This window comes from Helianthus annuus, chromosome 15 (genome assembly GCF_002127325.2).
Source record: "Helianthus annuus cultivar XRQ/B chromosome 15, HanXRQr2.0-SUNRISE, whole genome shotgun sequence".
Taxonomy (NCBI): domain Eukaryota; kingdom Viridiplantae; phylum Streptophyta; class Magnoliopsida; order Asterales; family Asteraceae; genus Helianthus; species Helianthus annuus.
The window spans coordinates 3414126-3428326 of NC_035447.2; the positions used below are offsets into that span (position 1 = coordinate 3414126).

At 35.8% G+C, this 14201-nt stretch overlaps 1 protein-coding gene across 1 annotated transcript; it reads left to right on the forward strand.

Moving 5' to 3' along the window:
• The first annotated feature begins 7729 nt into the window (after positions 1-7729).
• LOC110910120 (stress-related protein) lies at positions 7730-13186 on the forward strand. Its single transcript, XM_022154835.2, has 3 exons — positions 7730-7930; positions 11359-11589; positions 12564-13186. Exons 1-3 carry the CDS (start codon positions 7892-7894, stop codon positions 13023-13025), a joined length of 732 nt encoding a protein of 243 aa, XP_022010527.1. The 5' UTR covers positions 7730-7891; the 3' UTR covers positions 13026-13186.
• Positions 13187-14201: the final 1015 nt, after the last annotated feature.

Here is a 14201-nt window from a genome sequence, read left to right on the forward strand (position 1 = left end):
CTTACAATGATGAACCGAACAAATACTATCCAGTATCGTAAGAAATCGAACCGATTTCGACCTAATAACAAACATTGTTACCAGTATAGATATAATCCAAACAAGTACCGGTATTTGTTTTTATATTATTCGAACCCACGATATGAACCATATCCATTAAATAACCTATCCTTGAGTTTGTTATATCATAATATATTATTTATATTTATCATCATCAAACATAACAACATCCCCAAATGCAACACAGACGTGCACATATGACATAATATGATCCAATAACAGTTATACGAACTACAAAAGTATTTTACAACAGTCAAAACAGATTGAGCATCAGTGACGGTTAAGTAGAGAAAGTTTTTTGGAATCTTACCGGAGATTTTGAGGCTTGAAAAGCAAGCAATTGGGGTTTATACGAATTGAAGGTAGTTCTTCAGCGACATATAGTTTTTAAACTTTGCAGTCAGTTGCTAAGAAGTTGTTTGATGTCCTGTTTTCGGCTTTTATGTTATATTGAAAATTTACATTTCAAAAACTCGGGTCGTAAAACGTAATTGACAGTGGTAAAACCCAGATTGTAAAACGCAATTCAATGGTGGTTTTTGATTATGTAGAGAAAGAGAAAAGATTAGATTAGGCCGTGGGGTATGGGGCTTGGGTTGGGGCTGGGTTGGAGTAAAACACCCAAGGCACCACCCCAGGTGGGCTTGGGTTGGGGCGTGGCCCCTTGGGGCTTGGCTTTCAAGCCGGGCGTGGGGCGGTTTGGCCAAGCGAGCTGGCGGACTATCATTTGCTCACCCCGCCACGTCAGGCGGTCAAAATTTCAAATTTTGAATTTTAAAATTCAAACGGTCCCCCCAATACCACCAAACCGCCACCCCGGTCTCCCAACAACCCTCTATATATTTGTAACCCCCACCCACTGGTCCCCCATCCCACGAACCGAAACCCCATCGGCCACCCTATTTATATTAACATAAACCTAAAAACCAGCTATTTTATAGCTATATTTAATCTCTATTTATATTAAAAAAAACAACAACAACAACAATAATAATAATAATAATAATAATAATAATAATAATAATAATAATAATAATAATAACGTGCAGGTCTTAAATCGACTTAGTTATAACTTAAGAATCCCCGCCGCATTGCGGCGGGTCGTAATTCTAGTTAGATTAAAATTGTAAAAGATGAAAAGTAAAAGAGTTAAAAAGAAAAGAAAAAATGAATAGTGTTTTTATTTGGTAGAAATTTTTGTAAATTAATAAAGGATAAATATTTCAATTTTAAATAAATTGTAAATTAATAAAGGATAAAATAGGATAAATATTTCAATTTCAAATAAATAAATTTTGAACTGATTATTTTTATCTATTTCTCAATACATACTTTACTAAAACGAGTTGTAAATAAATTCTCAAAACACACACGAATATGTCATCAAAACTGACTCACAATGTAGTTATTTTATATAGAGTGATCTGATTTAGGGGTTGTTTGGCAACATCTGAATAGTTAAGTGCTGAACTAGTAAGAGGTCTTAACCATTAAGTGCTGAATCAGTAAGGGGCTGTTTGGCAACATCTGAATGGTTAAGTGCTGAACCAGTAAGAGGTCTGAACCATTAAGAGCATGTATAATGCTTAACCGTTCAGAGACAAATGTCTGAACAATTCAGATTAGAGGTCTTAACCATTCAGACTTTGTATAAATCTTAACCTTTCAGAGGCAAATGTCTGAACCATTCAGACATCTGCTCGGGAAATAAACACTCTGAACCATTAAGTGTTGAACCAGTAAGAGGTCTGAACCATTAAAAGCCTCATTAAGAGGTAAACAAATAGCCCCTTACTCTTTTCGTAATTTTAGTAAGATAACATAATACTTGATTAAATTCTGAACAGACCGTTTGTGACATGCTTATTTTAACCCACGTTTTAGTAAGAGTTGATTTTTTTGTTCTTACAATGATGAACCGAATAAATACTATCCAGTATCGTAAGAAATCGAACTGATTTCGACCTAATAACAAACATTGTTACCGGTATAGATATAATCCAAACAAGTACCGGTATTTGTTTTTATATTCGAACCCACCATATGAACCATATCCATTAAATACCCTATCCTTGAGTTTGTTATATCAAAATAATATTTATATTTTATATTTATCATCATCAAACATAACAACATCACATGTATATATAAACATAAAAAACAAGATCAATCAAGGTTGCAAGTTTCTTCGGGTTATATTTTATATTAATCTATCTTACCGTACAAACAAACCATAAACAAACAACCACAAAATGCAACACAGACGTGCACATATGACATAATATGATCCAATAACAGTTATATGAACTACAAAAGTATTTTACAACAGTAAAAACGGATTGAGCATCAGTGACGGTTAAGTAGAGAAAGTTTTTTGGAATCTTACCGGAGATTTTGAGGCTTGAAAAGCAAGCAATTGGGGTTTACACGAATGTTTTTAAGCCTAGTCAGTTGCTAAGAAGTTGTTTGATGTCCTGTTTTCGGCTTTTATGTTATATTGAAAAGTAACCAATTCGGGTCGTAAAATGCAATTGACAATGGTAAAACCCAGATTGTAAAACACAATTCAATGGTGGTTTTTGATTATGTAGAGAAAGAGAAAAGATTAGATGAGATGAGATTGACTAAAATGTCATTCCTTATCTTTTTTGTTATTTGTCACGTGTCATTCTATTGTTGTTTCTTACACTTTCTACCCAAATCAATCTTCCTATTTGATCCTCTCATTTATGTTATATTGAAAAGTAACCACTAAAAGAGAAATATATTTTAATTTTATGTACATAAATTAGTTCATAGAATAGTAACCAAGTTTTAAAAGTGTTCTAATTAAGTCATTGATGTTGTTTTTGTTCCAATTAGATAACTTAACATTCAAATCGAGCCATGTCATTTTTTATATGTGTCAAGAAAAAATGAAGTATAAGATGCTGGAGTCAAATTATTTTAATATATGAAGTTATATTTATTAAAAATAAAAACTATTTAATTACATTAAAAATAAAAAAAAAATAAAGTTGAAATCCACGGCATCACTCGACGTTAGCATCAAATAAAAGGGAAAAAAGAAACAAAAATCCATATCACCACGGTTACCTATGAAATGGATGAAAAAACCCTTAATTTTAAGGAAAAATGAATGTTGAGTGACCTGATTGAAACACTTTTGAAACTTGTGCGACCTAATTGGAACACTTTTAAAACTTGGTTAATATAATGGAGTAAATTGTCATTTTAGTCTCTAAGGTTTGATCAAAATTGCCAATTTAGTCCAAATAGTTTTTTTCTTGCCATTTTAGTCCAAATAGTTTTGTTTTCTGCCATTTTAGTCTCTAACTTTTGTCATTTTTTGCCATTTTCATCCAACCCACTAACTCCATTCAAAAAATTTAGTTAACTTAGGTGAATTTTGGCCAAACCACATTTTTCTTTCTTTTTTGCAGGTCATAGTATGAGGATGGTGTTATGTCGATTTACAGTGAAGATGATGGCGGTGGTTGTTGGTTTTACGATGATGGCGGTTGTGTTGGTTAATGGCGTGGGTGGTGGAAAAGTGGCCGGTGGTGGTGGAAATGGTGGGTGGTGACGGTGCAGGCATGTGGTGGCGATGATAGAAGGTTGTGGTCAGTGGCGGACCCAGGAATTTTTCTATGGGGGTGCGGAACATTTTTAAAAATTTTAGGCCCCTAGGTATATAAGTAAAAAAAATCGGTTCGTATCAGGTCGGGTCGGGTCATGTAAAACAAACGAACACCAAACTAAATTTATATAATAATAAAAAACGTCGACGCCCTGCGGGTTTTCATTTTTTGAAATCTATTCAAAACATCAGCTAAAGCTAATTTCTTAAGCAATTCTTTCTCTATTTAATTTTCAACTATTGAAGCTCTAAAAATCATAACGTAAGTTGTAATCACCCTAAAAATATATAAGCAACATAATCACCCTAAAAATCATCTAAACAACCATAAACAACGTTAAAACACACAAAATTTCAAACCTATTTAACAACTTTATTACCCTTTTTTCTCCTATAATATCAACCAAAATCATCAAAATAACAAAGAAACTTACCCGTGTTCGGATTCTGGTTAGATTTGGTGTCGAACGACGGTGGTATGGTGGCCGATTACGGTGGTCGCCGGCTGCTGGACTGTTGTCGCTAGGTGATGTTATTCGTTGGCAGTGCAGGGACGAAAGAGAGAGAGGGAGCGGGAGAGAATTTGTAAAGCTTTTGGGCTTTAATTATTTTATTATAGTTTGAAATATTGTTTAGGTTTGGTTAAATGGGCTAAGACTTAGTGAGCTAGCTAGTTATGAATTATAAGTTGGTAAAGGTATGAGTATTTGGGTTTAGTTAGTTAGGGATTAAAAATTATATAATTTAGGTAGTTTTTTTTTTTTAAATAAGAGTTTACTAAAAAAATTAAATATATAAATTGATAACACTTTTTACCTAAGGGGTGCGGACGAAAAATTTCAAGGGGTGCGGTCGAAAAATTCCAAGGGGTGCGGTCGAAAAATTCAAGGGGTGCGGACGAAAAATTCCAAGGGGTGCGGATGAGATTTTCGACGGAACTTAGCACTAAATATTTTTTTCCCCGGGGGTGCGCCCGCCCACCCTGGGCTGACCTTAGGTCCGCCCCTGGTTGTGGTGGGAGGTGGTGGTCAATGAAAATGGCAAAAAATGACAAAAGTCAGGGACTAAAATGGAAGAAAACAAAACTATTTGGACTAAAATGACAGGAAAAAACTATTTGGACTAAAGTGACAGTTTTAGTTAGACCTCATGGACTAAAATGGCAATTTATTGGTTTCCACTTATGATATACTTTATAGAAATTAGGGAAGTGATAATAATCTTTCTAGATTATAAAGAAAGATGTCGCTTTCCACCGCGCTTCGCGGCGGGTTGAATATCCGTGCGGCTCGAAAAGTAACCATAGGTGTTACGATTGGACGTAAAACCGTGAAAAACTTACGAACTCTAATATAGGCAATTTATACATCTTATCTTATAGAAAATATAATATTTCATGTAAAATATTTTGTAAACTACGATAATTATGTAACTATTTTACTAACTTATCTATTTTTTTTTAAATAAATTAAGTTATGATCAAATAAAAGTTTTAATTTTTTAATTAAAATATATTGGTAGTTAAAATACCATACACAATTAGTATATGCATAAAAAAAATTCCTTGTGTGTATACGTTTGAAATGATCTAAATTTACATAATTATAAAATTTCGAGAAAAATGCCCGGATAGTCCCTGTGGTTTCGCCTTTTTTCACCTATAGTCCCCAACTTCCTAAAACTACCTGAATAGTCCCCAAGTTTTCAACTTTCGTTCCCGGATAGTCCCTAGACCTAACATCAGTTAGTTTTTACAGTTAAGTGAGTGTAAAATGACAAAACTACCCTTCATTAAAAAGTAAAACATTAATAGATCATTTATAAATATAAGTGGGTCCCACCACTATAACTCTTACCTACTTTATCATCATCATCCCCACCCACATCATCCCCACCCACACTTCCCCCATTACCACGACACCTCTCCCTCTCTCACCATTGCCTCCATCCAAAAACGAAGATCGAGACAGTTCTGATTCAGACAACCACAAGCGGCGGCTAGGGTTCGGTAGCGTGCAACTGTGTTAGACGGTGGCTACCGTGGTCCATGGCGACGACGGGGATGTTGACTGAGGGTTAGGGTTCAGGCACTTGGCGGCGACGTAGGGTGCTTATATGACGGAGAAGAGAGTTCAACATTGAATAGACGACGGTCGGAGTCATAGCTGCGATTCCTACCAGTTGGGGTTCCAGTCCACCGCCGGAGAAGACGCAAGACGACACTGGTGCTAACGGGTCTCGATGAAGTCTCTGTTGATTCCGACCAAAAGACGTCTCTGGTGACTCAATCTAGGGTTCCGACCAAGTGTATCGTAAAATTTCGTTTTTCCGGTAAAGCATTTTTTAAAACTTTTTGTGACCGGTGATGAAATACGGTGGACTTGCAGGTTGAAAAAGAATTGATGTTTGTTACTGATATCGTTGAATATTACTGTTGTTGTTTGTATAAAACAAAAGAAAGTAGGATTGAAAAGTTGATTTGCAGGTTATTAGATCTTAGATTGAAATTGTTAGGCTAATTGATATTTGGTATGTGTGAGTGTTGTTGAGGTAATTGTGAGTAATAGAAGCTGAGTGTTTATGATTTGTTTCAGAAACGAAGAAAGAAGGTATCATTGAATTGGTTAGCTGCTGGTTGTATCGTAGATATTGTTGTTTGCCACAATAGTGTTAGAATTGAGAGTTGCAACTGAATTTGATTAAAAAAGAAGTAAAAGTGTTAAGTTGCAGAGTATAAGCAACGGTGGTGGTGGTGGTGGTGGTGGTGGTGGTGGTGGTGGTGGTGGTGGTGTGGTGTGGTGGTGGTGGTGGTGGTGGTGGTGTGGTGGTGGTGGTGGTGGTGTCCCACATAAATTGTAAAATATTAATTATATTTCTTTTAATTTTTTAGTTATTAATTTGGCAGTAAGGGTAGTTTTGTCATTTTACACTCACTTAACTGTAAAAACTAACTGATGTTAGGTTTAGGGACTATCCGGGAACGAAAGTTGAAAACTTGGGGACTATTCAGGTAGTTTTAAAAAGTTGGGGACTATAGGTGAAAAAAGGCGAAACCACAGGGACTATCCGGGCATTTTTCTCTAAAATTTCATATAACCATCCAACATTTTTTACTACATATGCATATTTCCAAAAACTAAAAATTGCTTCAAGAGAAAGAAAAACCATATGGCAAGCTTTGGGTAGTAACAATTCTCTAGTCCTTTCTCTATTAGAAGTTGGCACAAAAAGAAATTATGGCAATGCTGTAAATAAGCTTTAAATTTTGGTCAATTCTTATACTGTAGCTAAGACCTACAACAATTGTTATAGGATAAATTACTTTTTGAGTCCCTGTGTTTTAGTAGTTTTAACTAGTTGAATCCAAAAGCAAAAAGTTTAACGACCTGAGTCCCTATAAGCATTTTCTTTAACCATTTGAGTCCAAATTTTAACCTTTTGAGTCCAATTTTTTGGACTCAAATCGTTATAAAATTAACAAAATTGGACTCAAAACGTTATAAAATAAATGGCTAGGGACTCAGGGCGTTAAACTTTTTTATTTTGGACTCAAGTGGTTAAAACCACTAAAACACAGGGACTCAAAAAGTAATGAGTTAAATGCCATTTTAATCCCTGTGGTTTGGGCCATTTTGCTAGTTTAGTCCAAGTGTTTCATTTTTAACCTGTGGGTCCAAAAAGGTTTCACACTTGCCATTTTAGTCCACTGAGTTAACTTCATCCATTTTTTCTGTTAATGAGAAGGCCAATTCGGTAATTTTGTATGTAATTTTGTTTACTAAAAGGACAATTCAGCCATATAAAATGACCGAATTGGTCTTCTCATTAACAGAAAAAATGGATGGAGAGTTAGCCCAGTGGACTAAAATGGCAACGGTGAAACCTTTTTGGACCCACAGGTTAAAAATGAAACCTTTGGACTAAACTGGCAAAATGGTCCAAACCACAGGGACTAAAATGGCATTTAACTTTACTCATTGTTATATATAGTAATAGTAATGAATGAACGGTGAGAAATGGGTTATTCATTTTAGACCCTCGAGTTTTCCGCAGCAGATGTATAAAGCGCATGAACATCGCATTTGTTAGACGTTAGTTAGCGCCTTTTTCTACTTTCTCCTCTTTCTTCTTCTTCTTCCTATACAAATATATTTCCGTCAAACTCTCTTGAAGCTATTCTTCTTCAAGATCATGGCGGAATCTCAAGCCAATCAGACCACGGAGCCTCTGGTATTCATTCTCCTCGTATGCTTTATCTAACTTTTTTCGTATTATTCTGTTTGATACGACGACTACGTTGCTGTAAATCGTACGAATTCGTTCTGTTACGTAACAAGTGCAACTACAGATGCGCGTTGATATGATTAATTTGTTTAAACGATGATGATGATGTTGCTGTAAATCGTACTAGATATATAGAAAACTGTTTGTGATCTGAACAAGATGATTTTGTATGAATTGTTATCAATGTTTTCAGAACCGGGTCGGATGTTGAACCGGTCTTCCTACCGGTTCAATGGCCCCACCGGTCGGACCGGATGTAAGAACCGGAAGGTATCGTAAATATTATAAAAATTAATAGGGTTAAATCTGAAAAAATATATAAAAAACCGGTCCGACCGGCCGGTTTCCGGTCCGACCGCCTGGTCGCCGGTTCAACTCCGGTTCAATGCATTTCCGGCCCGATACCATGACCCGGATATGCGTTGATTTGATTTATTTATTTTTTTCGTATTTTGCTGGTTAAACGACGACGATATTGCTGTAAATTGTGATTGATATATAGAAAACTGCTTTTGATCGGAAGAAAACGATTACGTATGAATTTGCTGTGTTATGGAATAAAATCAAGGTTGGAGAACTCGCTAGTCGCTAGTCGACCGGTGAAGTGGGGACTAGCGACTACTCGGGATTACTCGGGATTAATCAGGATTAATCGGATCGGGTTTTTTATATGTAATTTTCAGTTTTATGTATAAATATATACATTTTTATAGGTAAATATTTTAAGTAGCTAGGTTTTAAATCTTACTCAACTCATTTATTTAAGTATACATGATTAATTGTTGGAATTCAAATGATTTGGTTGGAAATTGGCCGGAATTTAGAGGTTTTGGCCCAAATATACAGGTTTTTTGCTTTTTTGCTGGAATCGTCGACTTTTGGCTTGCCTAGTCGGACCTAGTCGGTTGATGGACCGATTTAAGAAAAATTACTCAGTAACTGGACGAGTAGCGATTAATCGCCGACTAATCGTCGCCTAGTCGCGATTTTTACAACACTTTATAAAATACAAATGCAGATGTGAATTGATATGATTTCTTCTCTGTTATTCTGTTTATACGGCGACGATGTTGCTGTAAATCGAACATGATGTATAGAAAACTATTTTTGATATGAAGGAAGTGATTTCGTATGAATAGTTTTGTTTTGTAACAAAATGCAATTACAGATGTGCATTGATATGATTTTTCGGTTTGAGCGATGAAGATGTTGCTGTAAATTGTATTTGATAATCGGATAAGAATGATTTTTGCGTGAATTCATTCGGTTACGTGATAAAATACATTTACAGGCGTGTGTTAAATTGATTTATTTTGTATTTTGATGTTATAAGGGCGGCATTGTTGGTGTGAATTAAACATGATATCTAGAAAAATGGTTTTGATATGAAGGAAATGATTTTCGTATGAATTCGTTATGCAATTGCAGATGTGAGTTGATATGATTTTTTATGTATTATTCTGTTTAAACGACGACGATGTTGCTGTAAATTCTTGTTGATATCTAGAAAACTGCTTTTGATGTGATGAAATGATTTTCGTATGAATTCGTTTTGTTACGTAATAAAACACAAATGCAGATGTGCGTAACGTGCATTGATATGTATATATATATAGAGAGAAAGGTTAACATACTTCACGTAGGAGACAATGGTAACCGTTGGATCAGGGGTATAATCACGCATGGAACATATAATCACGCATGGGACCACATAATCACGCATGGGATCCAAAATCACGCACGTTATTTTGGTCAAAAAAATAATTACGCATGTTATATATTTCGTGAAGTACGTTAATGTACGTTAAGGCGTGAAGTACATTATACTTTCTCTCTCTCTCTCTCTCTCTCTCTCTCTCTATATATATATATATATATATATATATATATATATATATATATATATATATATATATAAAACTGCTTTTGATCTGAACGAAATGATTTTCGTATGAATTGTTAAATACATTTACAGATGTGTGTTAATTTGATTTATTCTCTGTTTCACTGTTTAAACGGCGACGGTGTTGCTGTATATTGTATTTGATATCTAGAAAACTTCTTTTGATCTAAAGGAGATGATTTCGTATGAATTCGGTCTGTTCTGGAATATAGAATGTATTTACAGATGTGCGTTAATTTGCTTTTTTTTTTGTATTTCACTGCTTAAACAACGAAGATATCAGGGGCGGATATAGCTAATAAATAGGGGTAGCCCCCACCTACCCCTTGATGTGGGGGGGGGGGGGATAGTGCACGGTCCTCCCAACGCCGGAGTGATCTCACTCCGGGAGCCGCTACCCGACCAAGCTAGCTCCGCTGTGAATTCCCCTTGCCGAGTTCTTACCCTGGGCGACATATGTCACTCCCAAGATTCGAACCCGGTACCTCTGGGAAGAGGTGGATGTCGGTGGCCAACTGGGCTACCCCATTTGGTTAAACCTACCCCTTGATGCTCCGGTGGTAGTGTAAATTTTGAAAACATTTGACGTTTTTTCGATTTCGTTACCCCTTTTTTTGAAACGTTGCCCCTATAAGAATTTTCTAGATCCGCCATTGGAAGACATTGCTCTAAATCGTACTTGATGTCTAGAAAACTGATTTTGATGTAAACGAAATGATATTCGTATGAATTCAATCTGTTACATTATAAAATGCAATTACAGATGTGCCTTAATTTATTTTTTCATGTTGTGATGTTTGAATGACGAAGATGTTGCTGTGATTTTTGTATGAATTCACAATATATCAAGCACAAATGTACATTAGTCTGTTTTTTTTTTTTTTTTTTTTCCTATTTTGCTGTTTAAACCAGGATCATGATATCGTAAAAATCGTAGATTGCAGTAGAATTTTCGAAATCAACTTTGTTTTTTGGATAAAATTTTGATTTTGTATGTTTCAGATCAGATCTGTTTTTTATACTTTTTAGAATTTTGTTAAGAGTTAAATGCCATTTTAGTCCCTGTGGTTTGGGCCATTTTGCCAGTTTAGTCCAAAGGTTTCATTTTTAACATGTGGGTCCAAAAAGGTTTCACAGTTGCCATTTTAGTCCACTGGGTTAACTTCATCAATTTTTTCTGTTAACGAGAAGGCCAATTCGGTCATTTTATATGGCTGAATTGCCCTTTTAGTTAACAGAATTACATACAAAATGACCAAATTGGCCTTCTTGTTAACAGAAAAAATGGATGAAGTTAACCAAGTGGACTAAAATGGCAACTGTGAAACCTTTTTGGACCCACAGGTTAAAAATGAAACCTTTGGACTAAACTGGCAAAATGGCCCAAACCACAGGGACTAAAATGGCATTTAACTCTTTTGTTAATTTTGCTAGATTAATTTGATTATAATTCAATTGTGAAAAATCACAGGCACAAAAGGATGGAGGAGAGAAGCATCTCAAGTATCTCGGTTTTGTGCAAACCTTGGTGATCTATTCTGTTGTTTGTTTGTCGACCGTTTACAAATATGGCAAGGAGAACGCCGGCCGGTTTAAGCCTAGCGTCCAAAGCGCGGAGAACACCGTTAAAACCGTCATCGGACCAATCTACGAAAAGTTTCAGGGCGTTCCTTTGGACCTCCTTAAGTTCCTTGATATAAAGGTACATGTTTCTGCTCATGTTGCATTTAATTCCATGTGAAGTGTAAATACATGGGTTGAAAGTATTAATGGGTGTAAACAAGTCGAGCCTTACTTTGAGCGCTTGGCTCGTTTAGTCTTCTCGAGCTCAGAGCTTGGGTTTGTTGCATTTCAAGAAAACTTAAGTTTGACTCGACTCGTTTTTTAATTATTATATAGTTAATTCCATATACTTATAATTATAATTTACATGACGTAATATATAGTATTCGCTTTTTTTAGTTATTATCATATACATAATCATATTTATCATATTTATCATATAACTATATAATATATCGTATGAATACTAAAAAGAGTAAATTGCATTTTACGTCCTTTAAGTTTCAACAAAATTTCAAGCGTTGTCCGTTAACAAACGAAATTACAGCAGATGTCCTTTATGTTCTAATCTCTTTACAGGTGGTGTCATTTCCCCCCTGAAAAGATTAAAAAAATAAAGGGCATCCGCTATAAAGAAATTAAAACATAAAGGAGATCTGCTATAAATAAATTAAAACATAAAGGATATCCGTTGTAATTTCGTTAGTTAAAGGATAACGCCTAAAATTTTGCTGAAACTTAAAGGACGTAAAATGCAATTTACCCTACTAAAAATGTAATAACCTAACTAAACATTGGTGCGGTGGTATGCGCTTAAGCCCCTCTTTCAGTTATCTCGTGTTCAAATCCAGCTTCCGTTGGTTTGTATTTAAAAACTTCCACTGGGTAACGTAAGCCGTGTTTTACTTGCCTAGCGCAAGCTACCTATGAGTTCTTTGGTTATAGAAAAAAAATTGTATAAAGCTTAGACTCGAGCTCCTTTATTAAACTAGTTCAAACTTTGGGTTAATCTTGGCTCGAGTTTAATTTGACCTTTTAGCGAGTCAATCTTGAGCGAAACAAACCAAAATGTTTTGATGAAAATTAACACGTTGGCGTTGTCGTTACGTGCAGGTGGGTGAGGCACTGGTCGCGCTCAACCGCCATGTGCCAACACTAACAAAACAAGTTTCAAACCACGCGAAATACGCGGGGAAGAACCTTCCGGGAGTGACTAGAGATTTGACTTCCGAGGCACTCAAATCAACTACAAAAGTGGCTAAAGCATTGTACAAAAAGTACGAGCCCACGGCTAAAGAGCTCTACCAAACCTACGAACCAGTAGTCGAAAAATACGCGGTCTCCACCTGGCGGTCGATGCATAAACTTCCATTATTCCCTCAAATAGCTCAAATAGCCGTGCCCGCAGCCGCTTTCTTGCTTGAAAAATACAACTGCACAGTCTGTTATACCGCGGAGAGAGGTTACGTGGTGGCACAGTATCTACCGTTGGTTCCGATTGATAAAATCGCAAAGGTGTTTAAAGATGGCGAGAATGAGTCAACGGTTGGTCAAAGTGTTCCGGTCGAGACATGATTGTCTGTTACAAATCGCATATGATGATATGTTGGTCTTCTTTTTTATTTATGTTATTGGTTAATTTTGTTATATGTATATTTAGTTGGATGGTTTTTGTGCTAGTGGAATACAAGTCAAAAAGTATAGTTTGGTTGTATTTATGATTTGATCTTCTGATAGTATTTTGTCTTTTAGGTTAAGTAGTGATTTAAGAAAGAATTAAGGGTGTTTGGCGTTGCGTATGGTAATGGGATTCTCTTGACACGCGATTATTGTGATTTTAAGTTCGAGATAATTAGTTACGTAGTGTAACTGTTAAGTTGGGGGTATTTAGTATACTTCGGGTTAGGTATCATATAGTAGAGGGGGTTAAGTGTAATAATAGCATAGTATGAGGGTAGTAAGTGTAGCTATTCAATTGTATGAGTTATAAGCGAAGTGGTTAGAGGAATGAAGGTAGCGAATGATTTTGAGAGTTATCTCCCTTTTCTTTGTGTGATTCTTCTTCTTCTTCTCCGATTTTTCCCTCTTTGAGTTCTTGATGACCGATTGTATCGAACACTTAGTCAATTTTGATTAAAATTTTATGTCGTTTAAACCAAACCAGTCAGAATTGTTCGGTACGTACGGTAGAACCCAATAATTATTATAAGAGTTTTAACAAGTCGTTTCAAACATCCACTAATGCAGCTGAGTGATTTGAAGGTGTATGGACAATGATGTGTTGATACAATATACAAGAAGCGCAATCACTAGAGATTAGTAGTTGATGTGGGCCGTTCCATCCTTTCTGGAGGCCCAAGGCGAAATGAAATTTTGGGGCCTTTTTTCTTCTTTGATTATTATAAGCGATACTCCTTTATCCGTGTTTGAAATCAAGCAAAAATCTAACACTAGGGTTGTAAACGAACCGAACGACCACGAACAAGGCTATGTTTGTGTTCCTTCGTTAAGGAAATTAACATGTTCGAAACTGTTCACGAACGCATACCGAACTTAAGTTTATGTTTGTGTTCGTTCGTAAAGGAAATTCAGTTGTTCACGAACAGTTCATGAACACTGGTCTCAAACACAAACGAGCGCAAGCAAATAAAAATGAACTTCCCGCCGAACGGTTCACGAAATGTTCGCTGAATGTTCGGTTCATTTATAACCCTAAACACAACTATAACACAGAGTGGTTTGCTTATAGAA

Excerpts from the sequence above, each read along its gene's own strand:
- LOC110910120 (XM_022154835.2), top strand. The coding sequence starts at position 7,892 with ATGGCGGAATCTCAAGCCAATCAGACCACGGAGCCTCTG. Across the intron at positions 7,931-11,358 it reads ATCAGACCACGGAGCCTCTG|GCACAAAAGGATGGAGGAGA; the intron begins GTATTCATTCTC and ends GAAAAATCACAG. Across the intron at positions 11,590-12,563 it reads TTAAGTTCCTTGATATAAAG|GTGGGTGAGGCACTGGTCGC; the intron begins GTACATGTTTCT and ends CGTTACGTGCAG.